Source organism: Bufo bufo, chromosome 9 (assembly GCF_905171765.1).
Source record: "Bufo bufo chromosome 9, aBufBuf1.1, whole genome shotgun sequence".
Lineage (NCBI taxonomy): Eukaryota > Metazoa > Chordata > Amphibia > Anura > Bufonidae > Bufo > Bufo bufo.
Window position 1 is genome coordinate 126,665,612 of NC_053397.1, and position 23,601 is coordinate 126,689,212.

The window sequence follows — 23,601 nt, forward strand, 5'->3', positions numbered from 1 at the left end:
CTGCAATCCATGTACCAGTTTAGTAGCTCTTCTCTGAACTCTCTCCAAAGTATCAATATCCTTCTGGAGATATGGTCTCCAGTACTGAGCACAATACTCCAAATGAGGTCTCACTAGTGCTCGGTAGAGCGGCATGAGCGCCCCCCTCTGTCTACTGGTAATTCCTCTCCCTATACACCTCAGCATTCTGCTAGCATCTCCTGCTGCTCTATGACATGGTCTGCCTACCTTTAAGTCTTCTGAAATAATGACCCCTAAATCCCTTTCCTCAGATACTGAGGTTAGGACTGTATCACTGATTTTATATTCTGCTCTTGGGTTTTTACGCCCCAGGTGCATTATCTTGAACTTATCAACATTAAATTTTAGTTGCCAGATTTTCGACCGTTCCTCTAGTTTTCCTGAATCCTTTTCCATTTGGTGTATCCCTCCAGGAACATCAACCCTGTTACAGATCTTTGTGTCATCAGAAAAAAGACACACCTTACCATTGAGGCCTTCTGCAATTTCGCTGATAAAGATATTAAACAATATGGGTCCCAGAACAGATCCCTGAGGTACCCCACTGGTAACAAGACCATGGTCTGAATATACTCCATTGACTACAACCCTCTGTTGTCTGTCCCTCAGCCACTGCCTAATCCATTCAACAATATGGGAGTCTACGTACAGCCTTATTCTGCATAATTAAAAAACTAATCTTTATTTCATGATGGAATAACCTTTGGATGGTAATATATTTTCCTCAAAAAGCATTTTATATCAAAAAAATCCGATTTAAATAAAAAAAATCCAATTTTTTTGATTTTTTAAAAAAAATCATTGATTTTTATCCACCCTGGTAATTACAGAGACACACCCCCAAGTGGTTACCAACCTTCTGTACCTTTTCTGCAGACAGAGCCATAAGAATAGATGTTCCAGAATTGTTACATGGGGAATGCATGAAGCCATTAAAACAGGCATGTCAGGAGTGGAGAAAGGTCCTCTTTAATCTAAAGTCACACACTTAATACAAACACACACTGGAAATCAAACACGTGAACGCTCACCAACTCGCGTTGTTTGCTTGTATAAATGCTGCTCCAGGACAACTTCAAACAAGATAGTTTTTTCCCCCCTCTGGATTCAATGGATTACACCCTTCTCTCCTTGACCTCATAATAATCTCATTATCTCCCTTATATCTGGTCGGCTACTTGTCCAACCCTTTGCCTGATCTACAGGTTCTGTCTGGTTCTGCTAGATCTTGCTAAAAGAGCTATAATCTGTTTGTTTCGGTGTGCCAACAGATGTTGGAATTCTGGACTTTGACTCTTGCTGCCTCCCCTGACCTCATCCTGTTTCTTGACTGAGTATTGCCTGACCTTCTAGTGCCTTGCATTAGTGTCGCTGATACCTGTGGGTCAGCAGCTCACCACTCCTGGCTGTTGGCACAGTGAGACCACATCCACAGACCTTAAAAAAAAGTCTAGGATGTAGGGATTTATGAAGAATTCTTTCAGGAGGGTGATCAATGGCCTCAGTTTATTTGGGTAATGATGACCTGTTTTTTTTTTTTTTTTGGTGAGACCTGAAAATTGTCACATGACTGTTAAAATACGTGGGTGCCATGTGCACCACAGCAAGAGTAGGCTGATGGTTTTTGTGACCAAGAACATTTGTCGGAGTCCATATTCTGGAACAGACAGATATGGGCTTTTGCACAATAACTGCCTTAATAAAAATTTGTTTGAGTGATCAAGCCCTGAAATTAATTGCACAAGAAATATATATTAAAAAAAATTGTTAGAATTTAACTGTCTAAAAAAATATATACATGTTCCACAGCTTGTTCCAAAAGGATCCTTCACTGCTTTGAACTAAACAGAAAATAATTAATTGACTCACTGAAAAGAACCTTACCAACCCTTTTCAGTATTAAATAGCAATAATTGTAAACCATTTAAAAACTGGGTAAATTTCAAAGGCCTGGTTGTGATGGGCAACTGGGGAAACTGCTTTCTACAAACCCAGAACTTTTCTTGTGCATATTTCTGGGTGGCAGTGTCAAGGAGAGAGCCAAGAAAGTTACCGTGTTTTTCGCTTTATAAGACGCACTTTTTCCCCAAAAAAAGTGGGGGGGAAATGGCCATGCGTCTTATAAAGCGGATACTTCGCTGGCCGCTATGCTGCACAGCGCGGCCAGCAAAGTATCAGTGTGGAGGGAGGAGGCGGGGACACATGGCGGGGTCGGTGCACTGACTCTACTCTAATACACCAGGCCCCGCAACTGTTAAATACATTCAATCCAATCTATATCTAAATGTATACTGCACTGTTTGGTACTTACTGTAGTACCGTGAGTATAGCATTAAGACAGCGCAGACCGGCAGCTCCCTCGGTCATGCGCTGCCTGCCGCAGCTCCCTCGGTCATGCGCCGCCTGCCTGTTCATTCATAAAGTGAGATAAGCAGGCAGGCGGTGCATGAGGAGGGAGCTGGGGCAGGCGGCGCATGACCGAAGGAGCTGCCGGTCTGCGCCGTCTTAATGCTATACTTACGGTACTACAGTAAGTACCGTACAGTGCGGTATACATTTAGATATAGATCGGATTGAATGTATTTAACAGTTGCGGGGCCTGGTGTATTAGAGTAGAGTCACTGCACCGGGCCCCGCCATGAGTGTCTCCACCTCCTCCCTCCACACTGATGCATCTGATGGGGGATCTGTAGATGACACTTATGGGGATCTGTGGATGACATAAGTATCATCCACAGATCCCCCATCAGTGTCACCCACAGATCCCCCCCATCAGTGTCACCCACAGATCCCCCCCATCAGTGTCACCCACAGATCCCCCCCATCAGTGTCATCCACAGATCCCCCCCCATCAGTGTCATCCACAGATCCCCCCCCATCAGTGTCATCCACAGATCCCCCCCCATCAGTGTCATCCACAGATCCCCCCCATCAGTGTCATCCACAGATCCCCCCCCCCATCAGTGTCATCCACAGATCCCCCCCATCAGTGTCATCCACAGATCCCCCCCCCATTAGTGCATTAGTGTCATCCACAGATCCCCCCCCATTAGTGTCATCCACAGATCCCCCCCCCATCAGTGTGTCATCCACAGATCCCCCATAACAGTGCATCATCCACAGATCCCCCATAACAGTGCGTCATCCACAGATCCCCCATAACAGTGCGTCATCCACAGATCCCCCATAACAGTGCGTCATCCACAGATCCCCCATAACAGTGCGTCATCCACAGATCCCCCATAACAGTGCGTCATCCACAGATCCCCCCCATAACAGTGCGTCATCCACAGATCCCCCCCATAACACTGCGTCATCGACAGATCCCCCCATAACAGTGCGGCATCCACAGACCACCATTAGTTCAAAATATTTTTTTCTTATTTTCCTCCTGAAAAACCTAGGTGCATCTTATCATCAGGTGCGTCTTATAAAGCGATAAATACGGTAAGTTCTGAAAGCATTTAAACTTCCTCAAGTTCAAAAGAGTGCCCATGTACAGGGGGATTCAAACATGAAATGCTCAATTAACTTCTCCTGGAACTCAAGGAAGGGCGAGCATTCCTTGGGCCTTTTTAAATTAAGCAGAACCATTCGAGCTCTTTCACATGAGCTTGTGCAGTCCGGAAATCGCATGTGTGAGTGTGATCCTCCATTCTGGACCCTGCTAGTCTTGCAGTAGCACATGGCATTATACTGATCATGTAGAGGCACATAGCATTATAAATCGGTATAATGCTGTGGGTTCCTGCAAGATGAGCAGTGTTCATAACAGAGGATCATGCTGTCACATGGAGAAACAGTCCTTATAGGTAGTAATCTGAATGAGAGAGCTTGCAACCTTTTTATACCCTTTCCTATTTTTTGCTTTACCAGGTAGGCTTGAAGTGCCTGGTCTTAGAAATCTAAAATTCCCATAAATTTGCTATAATTTTTTACACACACTAATTTATGCTTTTTAACAGTAGCCTGCTTCCTCCTAACTGTTACTATGGTGTCTACATGCACAGTGGTCCGTGTGTAAACATCCTTTCTGTCCTTTCACTTCACTAGAAGTAGCTGGTCACTTGCAAGTGCAAAGGATATTCTTCTCCAAATGTTTGGACACCAGTGGTTATGAGAATCCCACACGTATTTTGCACTGTTCCATAAGCCCCTGTGTTTGCAGCATGGAGGGATTTTAAATGGGGAACACTTGTATAAAAATTGGCATGCATGTGGATGGTACCCTTTGTGCAGGAATGGTACCAATAGGCTGACACAATTTTGTCAAAATTATTTCTGGGCAGCTCTCATAGACAGAAAAACTGCAGTTGTAACCTGTTGTGCTCTTATATAATTTACCCCATATATGGCACATTTAGAGGAAATACATTGTCGGAAGGAAAGGCTGCCTTTGAATCTTAAAAAGTATTTGTTGACAGAATTTTTTTTTTATCAGGGTTATATAATTTTAAGAATGAATCCCTGATCATAACCTGGGTAAATTTTTGGGGGACTTGGGAAAATGCAAAATAGTGGTTTTGCTGGGGCACTTTTGGGGGTCCAGATTTTTAAATACACAGATGTGATTTTGAACAGCAAACTGTGTAGCATGAAGGTTAGACTTCTAGACAATTAATTCGAGGACGTTATTATCCACAAACGAGTTTAAAAAAATAGGGGGTAAAATGTGTGACTCCTTTGTGGAGTAGCGAAAAATGGGGGGTGAAGTTGCAGGATCCCACACTGTGAAAAGGACAGCAACACTGGGCTGTGAACATGGTGACTAGGTGACCTCAATCGCCACAGGGTATGGGGTCCAGTGCTGGAAGCAGAACTTGAGTCACCACATATATATATATATATATATATATATATATATATATATATATATATAATGAAAAACAATGGCGGCACCGGAAGAACGACACAAGGAGGGTGCTATGTCCAGGGATGTAGCAGCTTACCCCGTCAATGGAAGATGAAACAACGGACAGCACTCCAGGTAAAAGAAAGTGGTGTTTATTCACCCATGTGGATGGCAACGTTTCAGCTCATACAAGAGCCTTTGTCAAGCAATGAACACAATACAAAAGGGGGTATATATAGGCCAACCCCTATGACATCACAGTGTAATCAATTAGCAGCCAAATACAATAAAGTGCAAATAGTGCATGTATAATACATAAAAATGTAGATATAGCAGTGTAAAATATAGAGATGAATCAATAATATACATCAAATACATTACGTAGTGAATGCATCATCGCAAATAGAGTGCAAATAGATAAATTGACTAATCAATACATATCAGGTGTGTACCAGAGTGTGTATAAAGTGGGAGGGACGAAACGATGCTGCCAAAGGGAGGAGGAGGGATGACATACCCAGTGTCGCTGCCCGTGCCACACATGTCGAACATCGCCACGTCCGGCGTTCAGCTGGATGCAGTGCGCAGGCACCAAGTCCCGTGAGGAGCAAGATGTAACTTCCTCATGTGACGTAGCCGGAGCATGCGCATAAGTGTAAAAAGCTATGTCGGCCATCTTGGAAGAGGTAAAAAACCTCAGATGAAAGAAACTCAATTCCTAGACCGCATCATAGACGCGATATAGTATAATAGCCTCACAAATAACGGTGAAAATATGCGCAAGATGGCAGAACACTTAAATCAAACAGGGAGAAAATACCTAATGTTGATCACTGTGTGTGCGCATAGCCTGATAATGAACAGAGTTGCGCTACTCTGTTCATTATCAGGCTATGCGCACACACAGTGATCAACATTAGGTATTTTCTCCCTGTTTGATTTAAGTGTTCTGCCATCTTGCGCATATTTTCACCATTATTTGTGAGGCTATTATACTATATCGCGTCTATGATGCGGTCTAGGAATTGCGTTTCTTTCATCTGAGGTTTTTTACCTCTTCCAAGATGGCCGACATAGCTTTTTACACTTATGCGCATGCTCCGGCTACGTCACATGAGGAAGTTACATCTTGCTCCTCACGCGACTTGGCGCCTGCGCACTGCATCCAGCTGAACGCCGGACGTGGCGATGTTCGACATGTGTGGCACGGGCAGCGACACTGGGTATGTCATCCCTCCTCCTCCCTTTGGCAGCATCGTTTCGTCCCTCCCACTTTATACACACTCTGGTACACACCTGATATGTATTGATTAGTCAATTTATCTATTTGCACTCTATTTGCGATGATGCATTCACTATGTAATGTATTTGATGTATATTATTGATTCATCTCTATATTTTACACTGCTATATCTACATTTTTATGTATTATACATGCACTATTTGCACTTTATTGTATTTGGCTGCTAATTGATTACACTGTGATGTCATAGGGGTTGGCCTATATATACCCCCTTTTGTATTGTGTTCATTGCTTGACAAAGGCTCTTGTATGAGCTGAAACGTTGCCATCCACATGGGTAAATAAACACCACTTTCTTTTACCTGGAGTGCTGTCCGTTGTTTCATCTTCATCTATCTATATATATATATATATATATATATATACAGTCTTGTGAAAAAATTAGGACACCCTTTGAAAGCATGTGGTTTTTTGTAACATTTTTAATAAATGGTTATTTCATCTCCGTTTCAACAATACAGAGAGATTAAAGTAATCCGACTAAACAAAGAAAACTGAAGAAAAGTCTTTTCAAGATCTTCTGTAAATGTCATTCTACAAAAATGCCTATTCTAACTGAGGAAAAAGATAGGACACCCTTGCCCCTAATAGCGAGTGTTACCTCCTTTGGCTGAAATAACTGCAGTGAGACGGTTCTTGTAGCCATCTACCAGTCTTCGACATCGGTCTGAGGAAATTTTACCCCACTCCTCAATGCAGAACTTTTTCAGCTGTGAGATGTTTGAGGGGTTTCTTGCACGTACAGCCCTTTTCAAGTCACCCCACAGCATCTCAATGGGATTCAAATCTGGACTTTGACTTGGCCATTCCAGGACTCTCCATTTCTTCTTTTTCAGCCAATCTTTGGTTGATTTACTAGTATGTTTTGGGTCATTGTCATGTTGCATGGTCCAGTTCCGCTTCAGCTTTAATTTTCTAACTGATGGTCTCACATGTTCTTCAAGCACCTTCTGATACACAGTAGAATTCATCGTGGATTCTATGATGGTGAGCTGACCAGGTCCTGCTGCAGCAAAGCAGCCCCAAACCATGACACTTCCACCTCCATGCTTCACAGTTGGTATGAGGTTCTTTTCTTGGAATGCTGTGTTTGGTTTACGCCAAACATGTCCTCTGCTGTTGTGTCCAAATAATTCAATTTTGGACTCATCTGTCCAAAGAACATTATTCCAGAAGTCCTGGTCTTTGTCAACTTTATCGCTGGCAAATGTCAGTCTGGCCTCGATGTTTCTCTTGGAAAGCAAAGGTTTCCTCCTTGCACACCTCCCATGCAAGTTAAACTTGTACAGTCTCTTTCTGATTGTAGAGGCATGTACTTCTACATCAACAGTAGCCAGAGCCTGCTGTAGTTCTCGAGATGACACTTTAGGGTTTTTGGATACCTCTTTTAGCATCTTGCGGTCTGCTCTTGGGGTGAACTTGCTGGGGCGACCAGTCCTGGGCATGTTGGCAGTTGTTTTGAAAGCCCTCCACTTGTAGACTATCTTCCGGACAGTGGAATGGCTGATTTCAAAATCTTTTGAGATCTTTTTAAATCCCTTCCCAGACTCATAGGCTGCTACAATCTTTTTTCTGAAGTCCTCTGACAGCTCTTTTGCTCTCACCATGGTGCTCACTCTCACTTCAACAGTCAGGAGCACACCAAACTAAATGTCTGAGGTTTAAATAGGGCAAGCCTCATTCAACATGCAGAGTAACGATCTACTAATTATGTGCACCTGGTGTGATATACCTGTGTGAGATCTGAGCCAATTTAAGAGGGAATACATGTGAGGGTGTCCTATCTTTTTCCTCAGTTAGAATAGGCATTTTTGTAGAATGACATTTACAGAAGATCTTGAAAAGACTTTTCTTCAGTTTTCTTTGTTTAGTTGGATTACTTTAATCTCTCTGTATTGTTGAAACGGAGATGAAATAACCATTTATTAAAAATGTTACAAAAAACCACATGCTTTCAAAGGGTGTCCTAATTTTTTCACATGACTGTATATATATATATATATATATATATATACTCACCTAAAGAATTATTAGGAACACCTGTTCTATTTCTCATTAATGCAATTATCTAGTCAACCAATCACATGGCAGTTGCTTCAATGCATTTAGGGGGGTGGTCCTGGTCAAGACAATCTCCTGAACTCCAAACTGAATGTCAGAATGGGAAAGAAAGGTGATTTAAGCAATTTTGAGCGTGGCATGGTTATTGGTGCCAGATGGGCCGGTCTGAGTATTTCACAATCTGCTCAGTTACTGGGATTTTCCCGCACAACCATTTCTAGGGTTTACAAAGAATGGTGTGAAAAGGGAAAAACATCCAGTATGCGGCAGTCCTGTGGGCAAAAATGCCTTGTGGATGCTAGAGGTCAGAGGAGAATGGGCCGACTGATTCAAGCTGATAGAAGAGCAACGTTGACTGAAATAACCACTCGTTACAACCGAGGTATGCAGCAAAGCATTTGTGAAGCCACAACACGCACAACCTTGAGGCGGATGGGCTACAACAGCAGAAGACCCCACCTGGTACCACTCATCTCCACTACAAATAGGAAAAAGAGGCTACAATTTGCACAAGCTCACCAAAATTGGACTGTTGAAGACTGGAAAAATGTTGCCTGGTCTGATGAGTCTCTATTTCTGTTGAGACATTCAAATGGTAGAGTCCAAATTTGGCGTAAACAGAATGAGAACATGTATCCATCCTCTGATGGCTACTTCCAGCAGGATAATGCACCATGTCATAAAGCTCGAATCATTTCAAATTGGTTTCTTGAACATGACAATGAGTTCACTGTACTAAAATGGCCCCCACAGTCACCAGATCTCAACCCAATACATCATCTTTGGGATGTGGTGGAACGGGAGCTTCGTGCCCTGGATGTGCATCCCTCAAATCTCCATCAACTGCAAGATGCTATCCTATCAATATGGGCCAACATTTCTAAAGAATGCTATCAGCACCTTGTTGAATCAATGCCACGTAGAATTAAGGCAGTTCTGAAGGCAAAAGGGGGTCCAACACCGTATTAGTATGGTGTTCCTAATAATTCTTTAGGGGAGTGTGTGTGTGTGTGTGTATATGTGTGTATATGTATATATATATATATATGTATATATATATGTATATATATATATATGTATATATATATACAGGGAGTGCAGAATTATTAGGCAAGTTGTATTTTTGAGGAATAATTTTATTATTGAACAACCATGTTCTCAATGAACCCAAAAAACTCATTAATATCAAAGCTGAATATTTTTGGAAGTAGTTTTTAGTTTTAGCTATTTTAGGGGGATATCTGTGTGTGCAGGTGACTATTACTGTGCATAATTATTAGGCAACTTAACAAAAAACAAATATATACCCATTTCAATTATTTTTACCAGTGAAACCAATATAACATCTTAACATTCACAAATATACATTTCTGAGATTCAAAAACAAAACAAAAAACAAATCAGTGACCAATATAGCCACCTTTCTTTGCAAGGACACTCAAAAGCCTGCCATCCATGGATTCTGTCAGTATTTTGATCTGTTCACCATCAACATTGCGTGCAGCAGCAACCACAGCCTCCCAGACACTGTTCAGAGAGGTGTACTGTTTTCCCTCCTTGTAAATCTCACATTTGATGATGGACCACAGGTTCTCAATGGGGTTCAGATCAGGTGAACAAGGAGGCCATGTCATTAGATTTTCTTCTTTTATACCCTTTCTTGCCAGCCACGCTGTGGAGTACTTGGACGCGTGTGATGGAGCATTGTCCTGCATGAAAATCATGTTTTTCTTGAAGGATGCAGACTTCTTCCTGTACCACTGCTTGAAGAAGGTGTCTTCCAGAAACTAGCAGTAGGACTGGGAGTTGAGCTTGACTCCATCCTCAACCCGAAAAGGCCCCACAAGCTCATCTTTGATAATACCAGCCCAAACCAGTACTCCACCTCCACCTTGCTGGCGTCTGAGTCGGACTGGAGCTCTCTGCCCTTTACCAATCCAGCCACGGGCCCATCCATCTGGCCCATCAAGACTCACTCTCATTTCATCAGTCCATAAAACCTAAGAAAAATCAGTCTTGAGATATTTCTTGGCCCAGTCTTGACGTTTCAGCTTGTGTGTCTTGTTCAGTGGTGGTCGTCTTTCAGCCTTTCTTACCTTGGCCATGTCTCTGAGTATTGCACACCTTGTGCTTTTGGGCACTCCAGTGATGTTGCAGCTCTGAAATATGGCCAAACTGGTGGCAAGTGGCATCTTGGCAGCTGCATGCTTGACTTTTCTCAGTTCATGGGCAGTTATTTTGCGCCTTGGTTTTTCCACACGCTTCTTGCGACCCTGTTGACTATTTTGAATGAATCGCTTGATTGTTCGATGATCACGCTTCAGAAGCTTTGCAATTTTAAGAGTGCTGCATCCCTCTGCAAGATATCTCATTATTTTTGACTTTTCTGAGCCTGTCAAGTCCTTCTTTTGACCCATTTTGCCAAAGGAAAGGAAGTTGCCTAATAATTATGCACACCTAATATAGGGTGTTGATGTCATTAGACCACACCCCTTCTCATTACAGAGATGCACATCACCTAATATGCTTAATTGGTAGTAGGCTTTCGAGCCTATACAGCTTGAAGTAAGACAACATGCATAAAGAGGATGATGTGGTCAAAATACTCATTTGCCTAATAATTCTGCACGCAGTGTATATATATATGTGTATATATATATATATATATATATATATATATATATATATATATATATACTCACCTAAAGCATTATTAGGAACACCATACTAATACGGTGTTGGACCCCTTTTGCCTTCAGAACTGCCTTAATTCTACGTGGCATTGATTCCACAATGTTGGCCCATATTGATAGGATAGCATCTTGCAGTTGATGGAGATTTGAGGGATGCACATCCAGGGCACAAAGCTCCCGTTCCACCACATCCCAAAGATGCTCTATTGGGTTGAGATCTGGTGACTGTGGGGGCCATTTTAGTACAGTGAACTCATTGTCATGTTCAAGAAACCAATTTGAAATTATTCGAGTTTTGTGACATGGTGCATTATCCTGCTGGAAGTAGCCATCAGAGGATGGGTACATGGTGGTCATGAAGGGATGGACATGGTCAGAAACAATGCTCAGGTAGCACGTGGCATTTAAACGATGCCCAATTGGCACGAAGGGGCCTAAAGTGTGCCCAGAAAACATCCCCCACACCATTACACCACCACCACCAGCCTGCACAGTGGTAACAAGGTATGATGGATACATGTTCTCATTCTGTTTACGCTAAAATTCTGACTCTACCATTTGAATGTCTCAACAGAAATCGAGACTCATCAGACCAGGCTACATTTTTCCAGTCTTCAACAGTCCAATTTTGGCGAGCTCGTGCAAATTGTAGCTTCTTTTTCCTATTTGTAGTGGAGATGAGTGGTACCCGGTGGGGTCTTCTGCTGTTGTAGCCCATCCGCCTCAAGGTTGTGCGTGTTGTGGCTTCACAAATGCTTTGCTGCATACCTCGGTTGTCAGTCAACGTTGCTCTTCTATCAGTTTGAATCAGTCGGCCCATTCTCCTCTGACCTCTAGCATCAACAAGGCATTTTTGCCCACAGGACTGCCGCACACTGGATGTTTTTCCCTTTTCACACCATTCTTTGTAAACCCTAGAAATGGTTGTGCGTGAAAATCCAAGTAACTGAGCAGATTGTGAAATACTCAGACCGGCCCGTCTGGCACCAACAACCATGCCACGCTCAAAATTGCTTAAATCACCTTTCTTTCTCATTCTGACATTCAGTTTGGAGTTCAGGAGATTGTCTTGACCAGGACCACACCCCTATATGTATTGAAGCAACTGCCATGTGATTGGTTGACTAGATAATTGCATTAATGAGAAATAGAACAGGTGTTCCTAATAATTCTTTAGGTGAGTGTGTATGTGTGTGTATGTATATATATATATATATATATATATATATATATATATATACACACAGTACAGACCAAGTTTGGACACACCTTCTCATTCAAAGAGTTTTCTTTATTTTCATGACTTTGAAAATTGTAGATTCACACTGAAGGCATCAAAACTATGAATTAACACATGTGGAATTATATACATAACAAACAAGTGTGAAACAACTGAAAATATGTAATATTCTAGGTTCTTCAAAGTAGCCACCTTTTGCTTTGATTACTGCTTTGCACACTCTTGGCATTCTCTTGATGAGCTTCAAGAGGTAGTCCCCTGAAATGGTTTTCACTTCACAGGTGTGCCCTGTCAGGTTTAATAAGTGGGATTTCTTGCCTTATAAATGGGGTTGGGACCATCAGTTGCGTTGAGGAGAAGTCAGGTGGATACACAGCTGATAGTCCTACTGAATAGACTGTTAGAATTTGTATTATGGCAAGAAAAAAGCAGCTAAGTAAAGAAAAACGAGTGGCCATTATTACTTTAAAGGGTTTCTGTCACCCAGCAAAACTCTTTTTTTTTTTTTTTGGATAGTTAGATTCTTCATAGTGCGATATAGGAGAATATAATGCTCTTACTTACTTTCATGCGGCCGATTCTTTATAAAACGAACTTTTATAATATGTAAATGAGGGCTCTACCAGCAAGTAGGGCGTCTACTTGCTGGTAGCTGCTGCAGAAATCCGCCCCCTCGCCGTGTTGATTGACAGGGCCAGCCGTGATCTCCTCCTCCGGCTGGCCCTGTCAGTAATTCAAAAATCGCGCGCCTCGCGTCATTCGGCGCAGGCGCTCTGAGATGAGGAGGCTCGTATCCTCAGCACTCCCTCAGTGCGCCTGCGCCGATGACATCACCGAAAGAGAAGACGTCATCGGCGCAGGCGCACTGAGGGAGTGCTGAGGAGACGAGCCTCCTCATCTCAGAGCGCCTGCGCCGAATGACGCGAGGCGCGCGATTTTTGAATTACTGACAGGGCCAGCCGGAGGAGGAGATCACGGCTGGCCCTGTCAATCAACACGGCGAGGGGGCGGATTTCTGCAGCAGCTACCAGCAAGTAGACGCCCTACTTGCTGGTAGAGCCCTCATTTACATATTATAAAAGTTTGTTTTATAAAGAATCGGCCGCATGAAAGTAAGTAAGACCATTATATTCTCCTATATCGCACTATGAGGAATCTAACTATCCAAAAAAAAAAAAAAGAGTTTTGCGGGGTGACAGAAACCCTTTAAGAAATGAAGGTCAGTCAGTCAGCCGAAAAATTGGGAAAACTTTGAAAGTAAGGGCTATTTGACCATGAAGGAGAGTGATGGGGTCCTCCCCCTTATGACCTGGCCTCCACAGTCACCGGACCTGAACCCAATTGAGATGGTTTTGGGTGAGCTGGACCGCAGAGTGAAGGCAAAAGGGCCAACAAGTGCTAAGCATCTCTGGGAACTCCTTCAAGACTGTTGGAAGACCATTTCAGTTGACTACCTCTTGAAGCTCATCAAGAGAATGCCAAGAGTGTGCAAAGCAGTAATCAAAGCAAAAGGTGGCTACTTTGAAGAACTTAGAATATGACCTATTTTCTGTTGTTTCACACTTGTTTGTTATGTAAATAATTCCACATGTGTTAATTCATAGTTTTGATGCCTTCATAGTCATGAAAATAAAGAAAACTCTTTGAATGAGAAGGTGTGTCCAAACTTTTGGTCTGTACTGTGTATATATGTATATATGTATGTGTGTGTGTATATATATATATATATATATATATATATATAATTTCTGACTCTGAAATTGTGTGAACTGTTGGTGCATAAAAACTTGTATGCCTACTCCACTGTAGACCCTTCCAGCCTTATTTCTGTTACAAGGTCCTGTTGGTAAAAAAAAACGTTTTCCATACAAAGAGATGTACAAAGTAAAACCAACTCGGTAAGGGTATAACAGATAGAAGAGGACTCCTGGGGATGGTCATGACAGTAACGGATGTTCACCTCCGATTTATCAGGGGCATATATATGAGGATGGGTGATGGAGCAGCGGCCAACTGACTACATAGGATGTCTCGATAGTAGTTCAGTATATTCTCCCTCTTAGCGGGTAGAAAAAAGGCCCCCATTTGGAGCAGTAGCGAGGATGTAACATGGTGGAGATCCAGTGATCATCCCTTTGCCGAATTGTGACAATTCGGCTGTCACTACGCAAGCAACTGAGCATACATTGGGCCATTTGCACAGGGGACTCGGAAGGACTGCCTGCCTCCCATCTCCACTGCATACTGCCATTGTGTTGGTGTCATCGCCCTCTAGCTCCTCCTATTCCTCATCTCCTGCCACCCATTTCTGTATACATTGCTTGTGCGTGATTGTCCTCCTTCAGGTCAGTCCTCACAGGGCTCATGTGGCCGTGAGATATAGGCGCCACGTTTCCTGTCCCATGGCCAGCCAGATTTAGCAGCATCTGTTCCAGGACATGAAGCAGTGGAATGACGTTGTTCAGCCAGTAGTCCTGGCGACTGACAAAGTGGCCACCTCAAAGGGCCTGAGCAAACGACAGGTGTCATGCATGAGCTGTCATTGGCTGACGTCAAAATTGCACAGGGGGGTGCTCCTGTCCGCCTGCATCATCAAGAAATCGTTTATTGCCTTCCTCTGCTCATATAGTCAGTCCAACATGTGGAGGGTGGAGTTCCAACGGGTGGAAACGTTGCATATGAGGCGATGTTGGGGAACACCATTCTGCCTTTGCAGCTCAAGTAGGGTGTGCTTTGCAGTGTAAGAGTGGCTGAAGTGCATGCACATTACAGGATGTTTTGTAGATAGGTTGAAGACTTCAGGAACAGCTTTACAACCAGATTAAACACGTGCGCCTTGTAGGGCGCATGGCTCAGCCCTTTTTGATGCAGCACGAACACAGTGTTCTTCCTGTTGTTGGTGACATGGTTCAGATTATTAGTTGGCGAGGAGATGGCCAGGATTTGATTGAGGACGCGGAGCAGTTCCTCCCCTGTGTGGCTCGGTTCGCCCAGGCAAACTAGGTGCAGAATACCACTGCCATGCCCTGCACATGTGGTATGCTGGAGGAGCACTATGAATTGTGCCTGCAGTGGAGGATGAGGTGGCAGAGGAGGAGATTAGCACAGGACCCACAGCTCGACAACATGGAGGCATTCGTGTGTAGGTCTGGTACTGCCTTTTTGGAGAAGAAATTATGGCTTGGAACTCTCCACCTTGGCTCAGAACAATCCATCAGTTCTTTGAAAGGTGCAGAGTCCACCACATGGAAAGAGAGGGACTGTAGTACCAGCAACTTGGTCAGGAGCATGTTCAGCTTCTGCGCTGTTGGATGAGTACTCTAAAAACTGTTGTCTTTTTGCAATTGCCTCTGTTATTCGATTACTGACGAAATGAGTGACAAGGAGGGTGCAGGAGCATCAAGACCAGTAGATGATGGGAAAGAAACACAGCTACCTTCTGCTGAGGTGGTGGGGCCTTGACTGCAGTAAAAGGAGTGCGGGCCACTGGGTGATGCAGCGGTGGCTTCATCAGGCTGTACCACTACATTAGAGCCACCGTTTCCCCAGGCCACTTTATGGTGACGCTGCATGTGTTGACGCAGGGCCGTGGTGCCAACATTGGCTCCCTGGCCACGCTTTACCTTCTTTCCACAGATTCTGCAAATGGCCAAGCGGACATCCTCCGGCAGCTTGATGAAAAATTACCACACAGAGTAGGGCATTTTCCTCCCACCACTCTGTGCTGACTGCCTTTGTGAACCCCTGCACTGCTACTTCTTTACGGACAGGTAGGCTGCTTCTTAGGGGGCGGCCTACCCTGGGCACGTCTGGCTCCCGACCTCCCACTGCTGTCACCCTGCTGACTCACGGCCATGCTACCACTCTGCTGGTTCAGCCGCTGCCTCACGCACAAGCTGCCACCCTCTTCTCCTGATGATGATGAAGGCTCCTCTTCACCCGGCTTCCATGTGCGATCGGCAACATCATCATCTGCTACTGTCTGCATGTCACTGTCGCCCTCACCAGTCTCAGGGCCATGTGCTTGACCATACGCAACACCAGCTCCCACGCGACTCTCATCATCGCTACTTGCCTGCCTAAAAGAGGAAGCATCTCTCTTCCAGATCTTGGCTGGGTAGTAGCTGCTGACTGTCCTCTAGAATCTCATCCTTGCTGCAAAGTGGAGCTGAGCCAACAGCATTCACTACTTCTCGAGCTGAAGGAACGGAATGACAGAGGCAGGTTCAGGACAGGTGGGGGCATAGAGCTTCTTCCTGGGCCATGCCAACTAAGCGTCGTGTCAGAGGAACACACAGACTCCTGGCTGGGGGTGTCTGATGTCATCTGCAACAAAGTAGAAGACCAAGTTAACCATTCAAGGACAGCTGGGTTGCTGGTCAAAACACGCTGCTCTCTCCCTACAGTGCTGATAATGCCTCCCTATCCTTTACTTACACTATGAATAATCTTTCTCTGACCTGCCCAATAGTTTTTTTTTTTGTTTGTTTTTTTTGGTGAATAAATTGTTTCCTAAACACTGTCCTTAGTGCCCGTCACGTCTCTCCCTGCACTAGCGGGGGCTGGCTAGCTGCTGATTGGCTGGCTGCATGCATTGCATTGTGGGTGGTCCCTCATTCTCTTCTTCTTCCTCGTTCTAACATGTGCAGCAGCCATTTTAGAAAAAATGTGGTTCGTTACCACGACTTTTGGACGAATCAAATTTTTCCTGAAATTCAGATGGAATTCCTGTTCGTCAACCTCGATTCGCTCATCTCTACACTGTGATCTTATTAGCCTTAAATTTATCTGCTAAATTTGGTTGCTAAAGTTAGTTTTTGTATTTTTATTTTTTGCCGTAAACTCAAAGGCTATATACACCTTTGGGGGCAATTTTTTATGATTGCACTTTACTCATTTTGGGTTTTATTAATTTTTCAGTTTGTCTTTATTGAAAATATTGAGCTGTACTGTCACAAAGGTTTAACAGTTTGTCTAGCTTTGTGAATGGTACTTTCACTTTGTGCCGGTCATCTAATAAACCTGATCTCTAAATTACTAAAAGATCATAAACGTTTATTTAAGCCACATTCTTATAAGATAAGAATTGCGTTATTAGGAATGTTTAGGAGATCAAACATAAGGGGCCATCAGCTGAGCTGCCTAACGGAACACAGTGAAATTTCAGAGCCTACTAGAAAACTCAAGGCTGCATAAGGATAAGGCTTCAAAATTTTTAATAAAGACCAATTGAAAAATGATTTAGCTCAAAATGAGTACAATGCAATAATCAAAAAAAATATTGCCCCCAAAAAGTGTACATGGACTTCTCTCCTGTCAGTTTTACCCAGTGTTTTCTCAATTAGTATGTACTGGTGACATATTTTCTATCCTCATCCTATTTTTCCACTTCTGCCTAAGCCTCTAACCTATCCAAATAAGAGAGAAGTGAATTGATTCTAAACCAATTGGACTCGTCACAAATTCTTCTGCCACACATCTGTAGTTTCTGCGATTTACCATTTTACTTTTACACTAGCAAGGGAAACAGGGCAGGGAGGAGGAAAACACAGGATCACATGACATTGGAAGGGATCCTGGATGAGGGGCTTTCTCACAAAGCTTTGCAGGCAGCCTGACCGTAAACCAGGAGGCATGGATTTGACCAAGATGTTGTATCAGGCTGTGTGCTAGTTGTGTGCCAGTGAGGAGAGGGCATGTTTGCCATTTCTCTGGAAGGCACCAATTACACACACAAGCCAGCCATCTTAGGGTCTTGCAGGGATAGTGTTGTCATTGTAAAGAAGATATATTTAGTTATATTAAATTGGTAGGTAGAAAGTCAGATTTTATCAGTAGGGAAGTACTGTGTGTTTTATAGTGAGGGCAGCTGCTGTGACAAAAAAATCACAGAAAAAACGAAGAGAAAAACATCCTGCGCGGTATGATATACAAATGTGCGGATGTCCCTGGCCATATTATTGAAGAAAATCACAGAAATAAGATAATAATGCACTTAGTAAAGTAGATGCAAGCATTATATATGGACAAAGTCCTCACTCTTATATGATAATATCTGAGACACTTAGCCAATATATTTTGATCAAAACACATCTGAGCCCGCCTACCAAGCGCCAAGGTGGTCTCGGGTCAGGCGGGTCCTACGCTAAACCTACCTAAGCCATTGGGCTTCTATGTTCAGGAGCGCAGACGCCGCACATATGGTGTGCTGCTCCTAGTCCCCTCCATGTGCATCAAGCAACCAATGGGAGGAGGAGCAAGCACACCCATATGTACCACCTAATCAAGGCAACAAAAATGTATGGTAGGACAGCACCACTTACTTGAAAACATTCAAGAGACTTTGCGGCGGTGCTCGTGGCGTCAGGTCTCGGCCTGACGCCACGAAAAAGACTTGAAAAAGACTTGTCGAGACTTGAAAAAGACTGTTGTCGAAACGTTGCTGCTGTACATTTGGTGGATTAAAACACATTGAATTTGCTTCTGGAGTGCCGTGACCTTCTTCATCTTTGCTACCACCTAATCAAGGCGCTCTATTGGATAGGAAGGGCAAAAGTGCAGAGGAATGCTACTCCCAAGATAAAATAGCACCTATTCACACTTTCACACTTGAAGGTGCCACTCCCTCAAGAAAATACTACATAGACAAAAGAAATCACAGAAAAAACTAAGATAAAAACATCCTGCACGGTATGATATCCAAATGTGCGGATGTCCCTGGCCATATTATTGAAGAAAATCAGGGCAACTGCTGTGGAAAGAAAAAATAAAAATAAAGCTTCTACACATAGTATACATTTTGCTGAGTTATATTCAGCGCATTTTAGTGCATCATCCATTCATATCTATGGGACTTCTGAAAATAGCCGAGCGCTGTAGCTCAGCTATTTTTGGAAATCCCATATAAGTGAATGGAAAGCACGCCGTGAATGCACAGTGCGCTTTCGTTCACTTTGGGGCCCCCGTTATAGAAATCGGTCGCATATCCTAGCGATATTCCACCAACATTTGAGGAGACACAACCCCTTTAAGGCAGAATTTTTGGCTGCTTGTTAAAAAAGAAATGAAAATAAAAAAGACCAGAAAAAATTAGTCCCATGAGACCCCAAAGTGTCATATACCAGTTGTCAGGCAAAATGGATCACTCAGGTAGAACTAATTCACAAATCAGATTTTTTTAGACAATTTGTTAGAATCTGACCCAAAACTAATTTCAAGAAATTCACTCCTCACTAACCCAGATCCATCTGTAGTAGTATATTCCTCTTTTGTGTTAATTACTTTACACACAGTTCAGTATCCTCTTCAAAGGTTGATGTTTTACTGTGTAATCAGTTTTTTATGAATTTAGCCAGTTAAGCTGGATTTACACAGGCCGTTTGAGCGGCCAATTGTCGGCTGCTCATTCAGTGAAGGAGACCGTTGTATTTACAGGTAACAATCTCCTTCACTGTAGGAATCGGCAGCAGATCACTGTCAGCACGACCTGCTGCCCAAAAGCTATGATCAGTGTTGCCTGCATAAACGGGATCACCCGATGAACGAGCATTCTGCATGTTAATCGGGTGATCGGTGGCACATTTACATGGCCAGATTGTCGGGAACAACCTTTCACAGGAACAGTCGTTCTCAATTCTCGAGACGTGTAAATGCACCTTAACTTCCACACGAACTTCTCCCAGTCCAAGCAATCTCATGTCATGCACAAATTTAAGTGGCATAATATGCTTGGGAAGACAACCAATGACTCCTAATTTACCTCCTCATAAAAACTGACAGGAACAATCCCTCATAAATGCATGCAGATAGGGAATTAAATAATTATTCTAATTGAAATACTCCAGGATAACCTACCTCAATGATCTGAGAAAAATGATCTGAAGATCTGACTGGCTTCTATGAGCAACTAGTCCACTTTTCCTTGCATCAAATTTGACACACATTGTCTCCCCATGTTTCTTAGGCCTCTTGTACACGACCATATGTATTTTGTGGTCCGCAAAAAACAGATCCTCAAAAATTACGGATGACATTCGTGTGCATTCCGTATTTTGCGGAACAGCTGGCCCTTCATAGAACAGTACTATCTTACTAAAAAACTTGCTCTATCTTTATGCAGCTGCCCCATGGATGGTGCCAGTGCATTGCACAGGCTTCACACGGTCGTGTGAACAAGCTCTTTTTGGTTGCAAACTGGCAATATGGTGCCACATCAGCACTCAGTGAGTGCCATCGTATTGCCAGTGACATCTACCCCATTATCTGTACTCAAATAGTTATCATTTTGTTATGTGGTGTTCTATAGGATACATTTAGGGTACAGTTGTGACTTGTATGAAAAACTATGGATTGGAACAGAGAAGGTAATATGGGAGGGGGCCCAAAAACAGCCCTGGGCCTATGATGCCCTAATGAATGAATATAGATTTTTCTTGAGGTGATTCAGAAGAGTTAAAACTTTGCTTCATATAAGCAGCTTTAGGTTGGCTGCAAACGGTGCAGATTACTTGTGGTTTTTCTGTGCAGATTTAGGGTGCATTCACACGACCGTATAGATGGATCCACATCCGTTCCGCAATTTTGTGGAACGGGTGCGAACCCATTCATTTCAATGGGGGGCCGCAAAAGATGCAGACAGCACACCGTTCCATTCCGCAAAAAATATAGAGCATCTCCTGTTCTTGTCCGCAACTGTGGACAAGAATAGCATTCTCTATACAGCGCCGTCCATGTGCGGTCCGCAAAGAACGCACACGCCCAGTATCTGTGTTTTGCGGATCCGCAATTAGTGGACCACAAAACACTTACGGTGGTGTTAATGTAGCCTAAGTGTGAAAAAACAATGTAATACAGTACCAGCAAAGTTAGAGATTTGACAAATCTCGTGTTCACTTTGCTTGTTTTCCTTAGGTGCGCAAATTGACCCATTGTGAGCATTTTACAATCTACAGCATGTCAAAAAATGCATAAAAAAAACCACACCAAAACCGCAATACATTTATTACAGTTTTGGTGCTGATTTCTTGCAGATTTTCTGTACACAAATTTGCACCGCACCCTAAGGCTACCTGCACATGTTGCATATTTGTATGCAGAAAATCCACCTGAAATCTGCACCTCATTCAAGTGCGCCCGCACCGTACCAGTGCAAATGTGTATACTACTCAACGAGCACATAAAAATGTGCCCTTATTCACCTCAATAACATACTCACAGTGCTAGATAAAATGAGTATGTGCCAGGAACCACACCTCAACATATCAAGGTGTATGCCTAAACCCATAAAAGACCAATTATGTGCGTGTGCAGCCTTCTCTTTTTACATTTATATCTCTGCTTTTTCTAACAGTTGGAATGGGTTAATAGTGAATGATGGCATTGTGTTTATAAGTGTGCATACAAAAGTGAAAAAATATATAAATGTGTAAATTTACAAGTTTTACTGAATCTTTTGCCAAAAAATGATCAATCTGCTCGGCATCTCCTGCTCTGTAACATGGTGCTTTCAGATTGCATTGCATTTTGTGTTGACGGCTCCTCTTTAAACAGACAGGGCATTGGATCTTTAAAATTAAAGGGTTTTTCTGAGTTATTATTATTATTATTATTATTTAAGCGCCATTCATTCCATAGCGCTGTACATGTGATAAGGGGTGCACATACATAAGACAGACAATTGCACTAATCATAAACAAGACAAGTTACAAACTGGTACAGAAAGAAAAAGGGGGGGCTCTGCCCGTGAGGGCTTACAATCTACATGGTATGGGAGAAGGACACAGTAGGTGCGGGTTAAGTTGGTCATGGCGGTATAGAGGCAGCAGGGTCACTGGTTGTAGGCTTGTCTGAAGAGGTGGGTTTTCAGGTTTCTTTTGAAGGATTCCACTGTAGGTGAGAGTCTGATATGTTGGGGTAGCGAGTTCCAGAGTGTGGGGGATGCACAGGAGAAATCTTGGAGGCGATTGTGGGAAGAGTTGATAAGAGGAGAGGAGCGAAGGAGGTCTTGTGAGGATCGGAGAGTGTGCGTGTGGGGATGTATCCGGAAAGTAGCTCAGAGATGTAGGGAGGGGACAGGTTGTGGACGGCTGATATGTGAAGACACCAGAGGTTAGTGATAGGTTGAAGAGATGAGTTAGGGCTGGGATAAACACTGTGGTGAGGTTAGGGATGAGGTGGGATGGGATTGGGTCAAGTGCACATTGAAATTGATAGGCTCTCCTCAATCTTCAATATTGGATTAGCATTAGTTAAACTCTCAAAGCAAGGCTTTAGTTCACTACTTTAATTGTTTAACAGGCACAGTTCCATATGTGTTGTAATGTTCTGAAATGGAACTGGGCAGCAGTGACCTGATATACCAGTCACTGCCACTAAAAATCTATGAGCTATGCCTGGTAAATGTGTCATGGCCACTTCCATCAGTTAATCTGTGAGGATACAAGAACTCAGATTCCGCACCATTTTCATACGAATTAGAAAAATGACTTGATTTTTTTAGTCTTCTATCACTCCATGAAGTGTATTTCCAAGTTTTGTTTTCATCTGAGTAATTTAATTGAAAGTCCCTTTCATCACTCATTTCCTCATCTCTAAATGTTAATTATCAATCAGAGTTGTTGTTGCTTTTATTTAGGCTGGCATTCCTGCTGATATATATGCATGAGACACTACAGCGTTATCATTATCTATTGAATTTTTTCTTTGCTTTGCTATTTGAACTGTAAAACTAAAACTTATTGTTCCTTTTCAGGCGAGTTTATACAGAGGCGGTTACAGCCGATTTGCTCCGTACTGAAGTGACGTAAGCTTATTGTTAGTTCAACCTGGACAAAACTGCCCTTTCTCCCCTTTTGCCTGTTCCCCTTCCCCCTACTGTCAACGTTTGCGAGGCGTGGCTTTTGCAATACTTAAAGAAACTCCTCTAGGAATTTTCTGGCAATGCAAGATGGATGGATACAACCGAAATATATACAAATCAAACAAAAAGGACATTTTTTTTATACCTCAGTTTTCTTTCAAATTGCAATTTTTATTTCTGCATTTACTTTTTGTTTTAAGGGGTGTGTTCATTTTGTTCCAAAGATATTTTTTTCAACTGTGGTAAACGTGTGTGTGTGTGTATATAATATTTACATAACTGTGTTGTGAGCTTTTATTACTATTATTTCTGTGCCTGTAAGAAGAAAATAGGACAACATAAATGGTGTTGCAAGATTAATAGAAGACTAGGAAAGTTTATTATTTCTTAATTACCAGTTCCGTTAAGTAAATCCCGCTGGTGTGAAGGATGGATAATGCAAAGTGTTCTCCAAAAAGATTTTAAAATTAACTAAAAGTATACCTTAACAATGGTCCAAAATCTAGATATGAATGGACATGTTTTTACTACCTGCATTACTTCGAGATTTCCTGTGTATTCTCAGCTGTCTGA

At 42.8% G+C, this 23,601-nt stretch overlaps 1 protein-coding gene across 6 annotated transcripts in view; it reads left to right on the top strand.

Moving 5' to 3' along the window:
• Positions 1-23,388, top strand: part of RBFOX2 (RNA binding fox-1 homolog 2) — a 531,916-nt gene extending 508,528 nt beyond the window's left edge. For all 6 annotated transcript variants that reach the window (XM_040408532.1, XM_040408531.1, XM_040408536.1 and 3 more), the window contains one exon: positions 22,921-23,388. In XM_040408532.1, coding sequence (XP_040264466.1) covers positions 22,921-22,965 — 45 coding nt within the window. In that variant the 3' untranslated portion in view covers positions 22,966-23,388. The remainder of the gene's footprint in view (positions 1-22,920) is intronic.
• Positions 23,389-23,601: the final 213 nt, after the last annotated feature.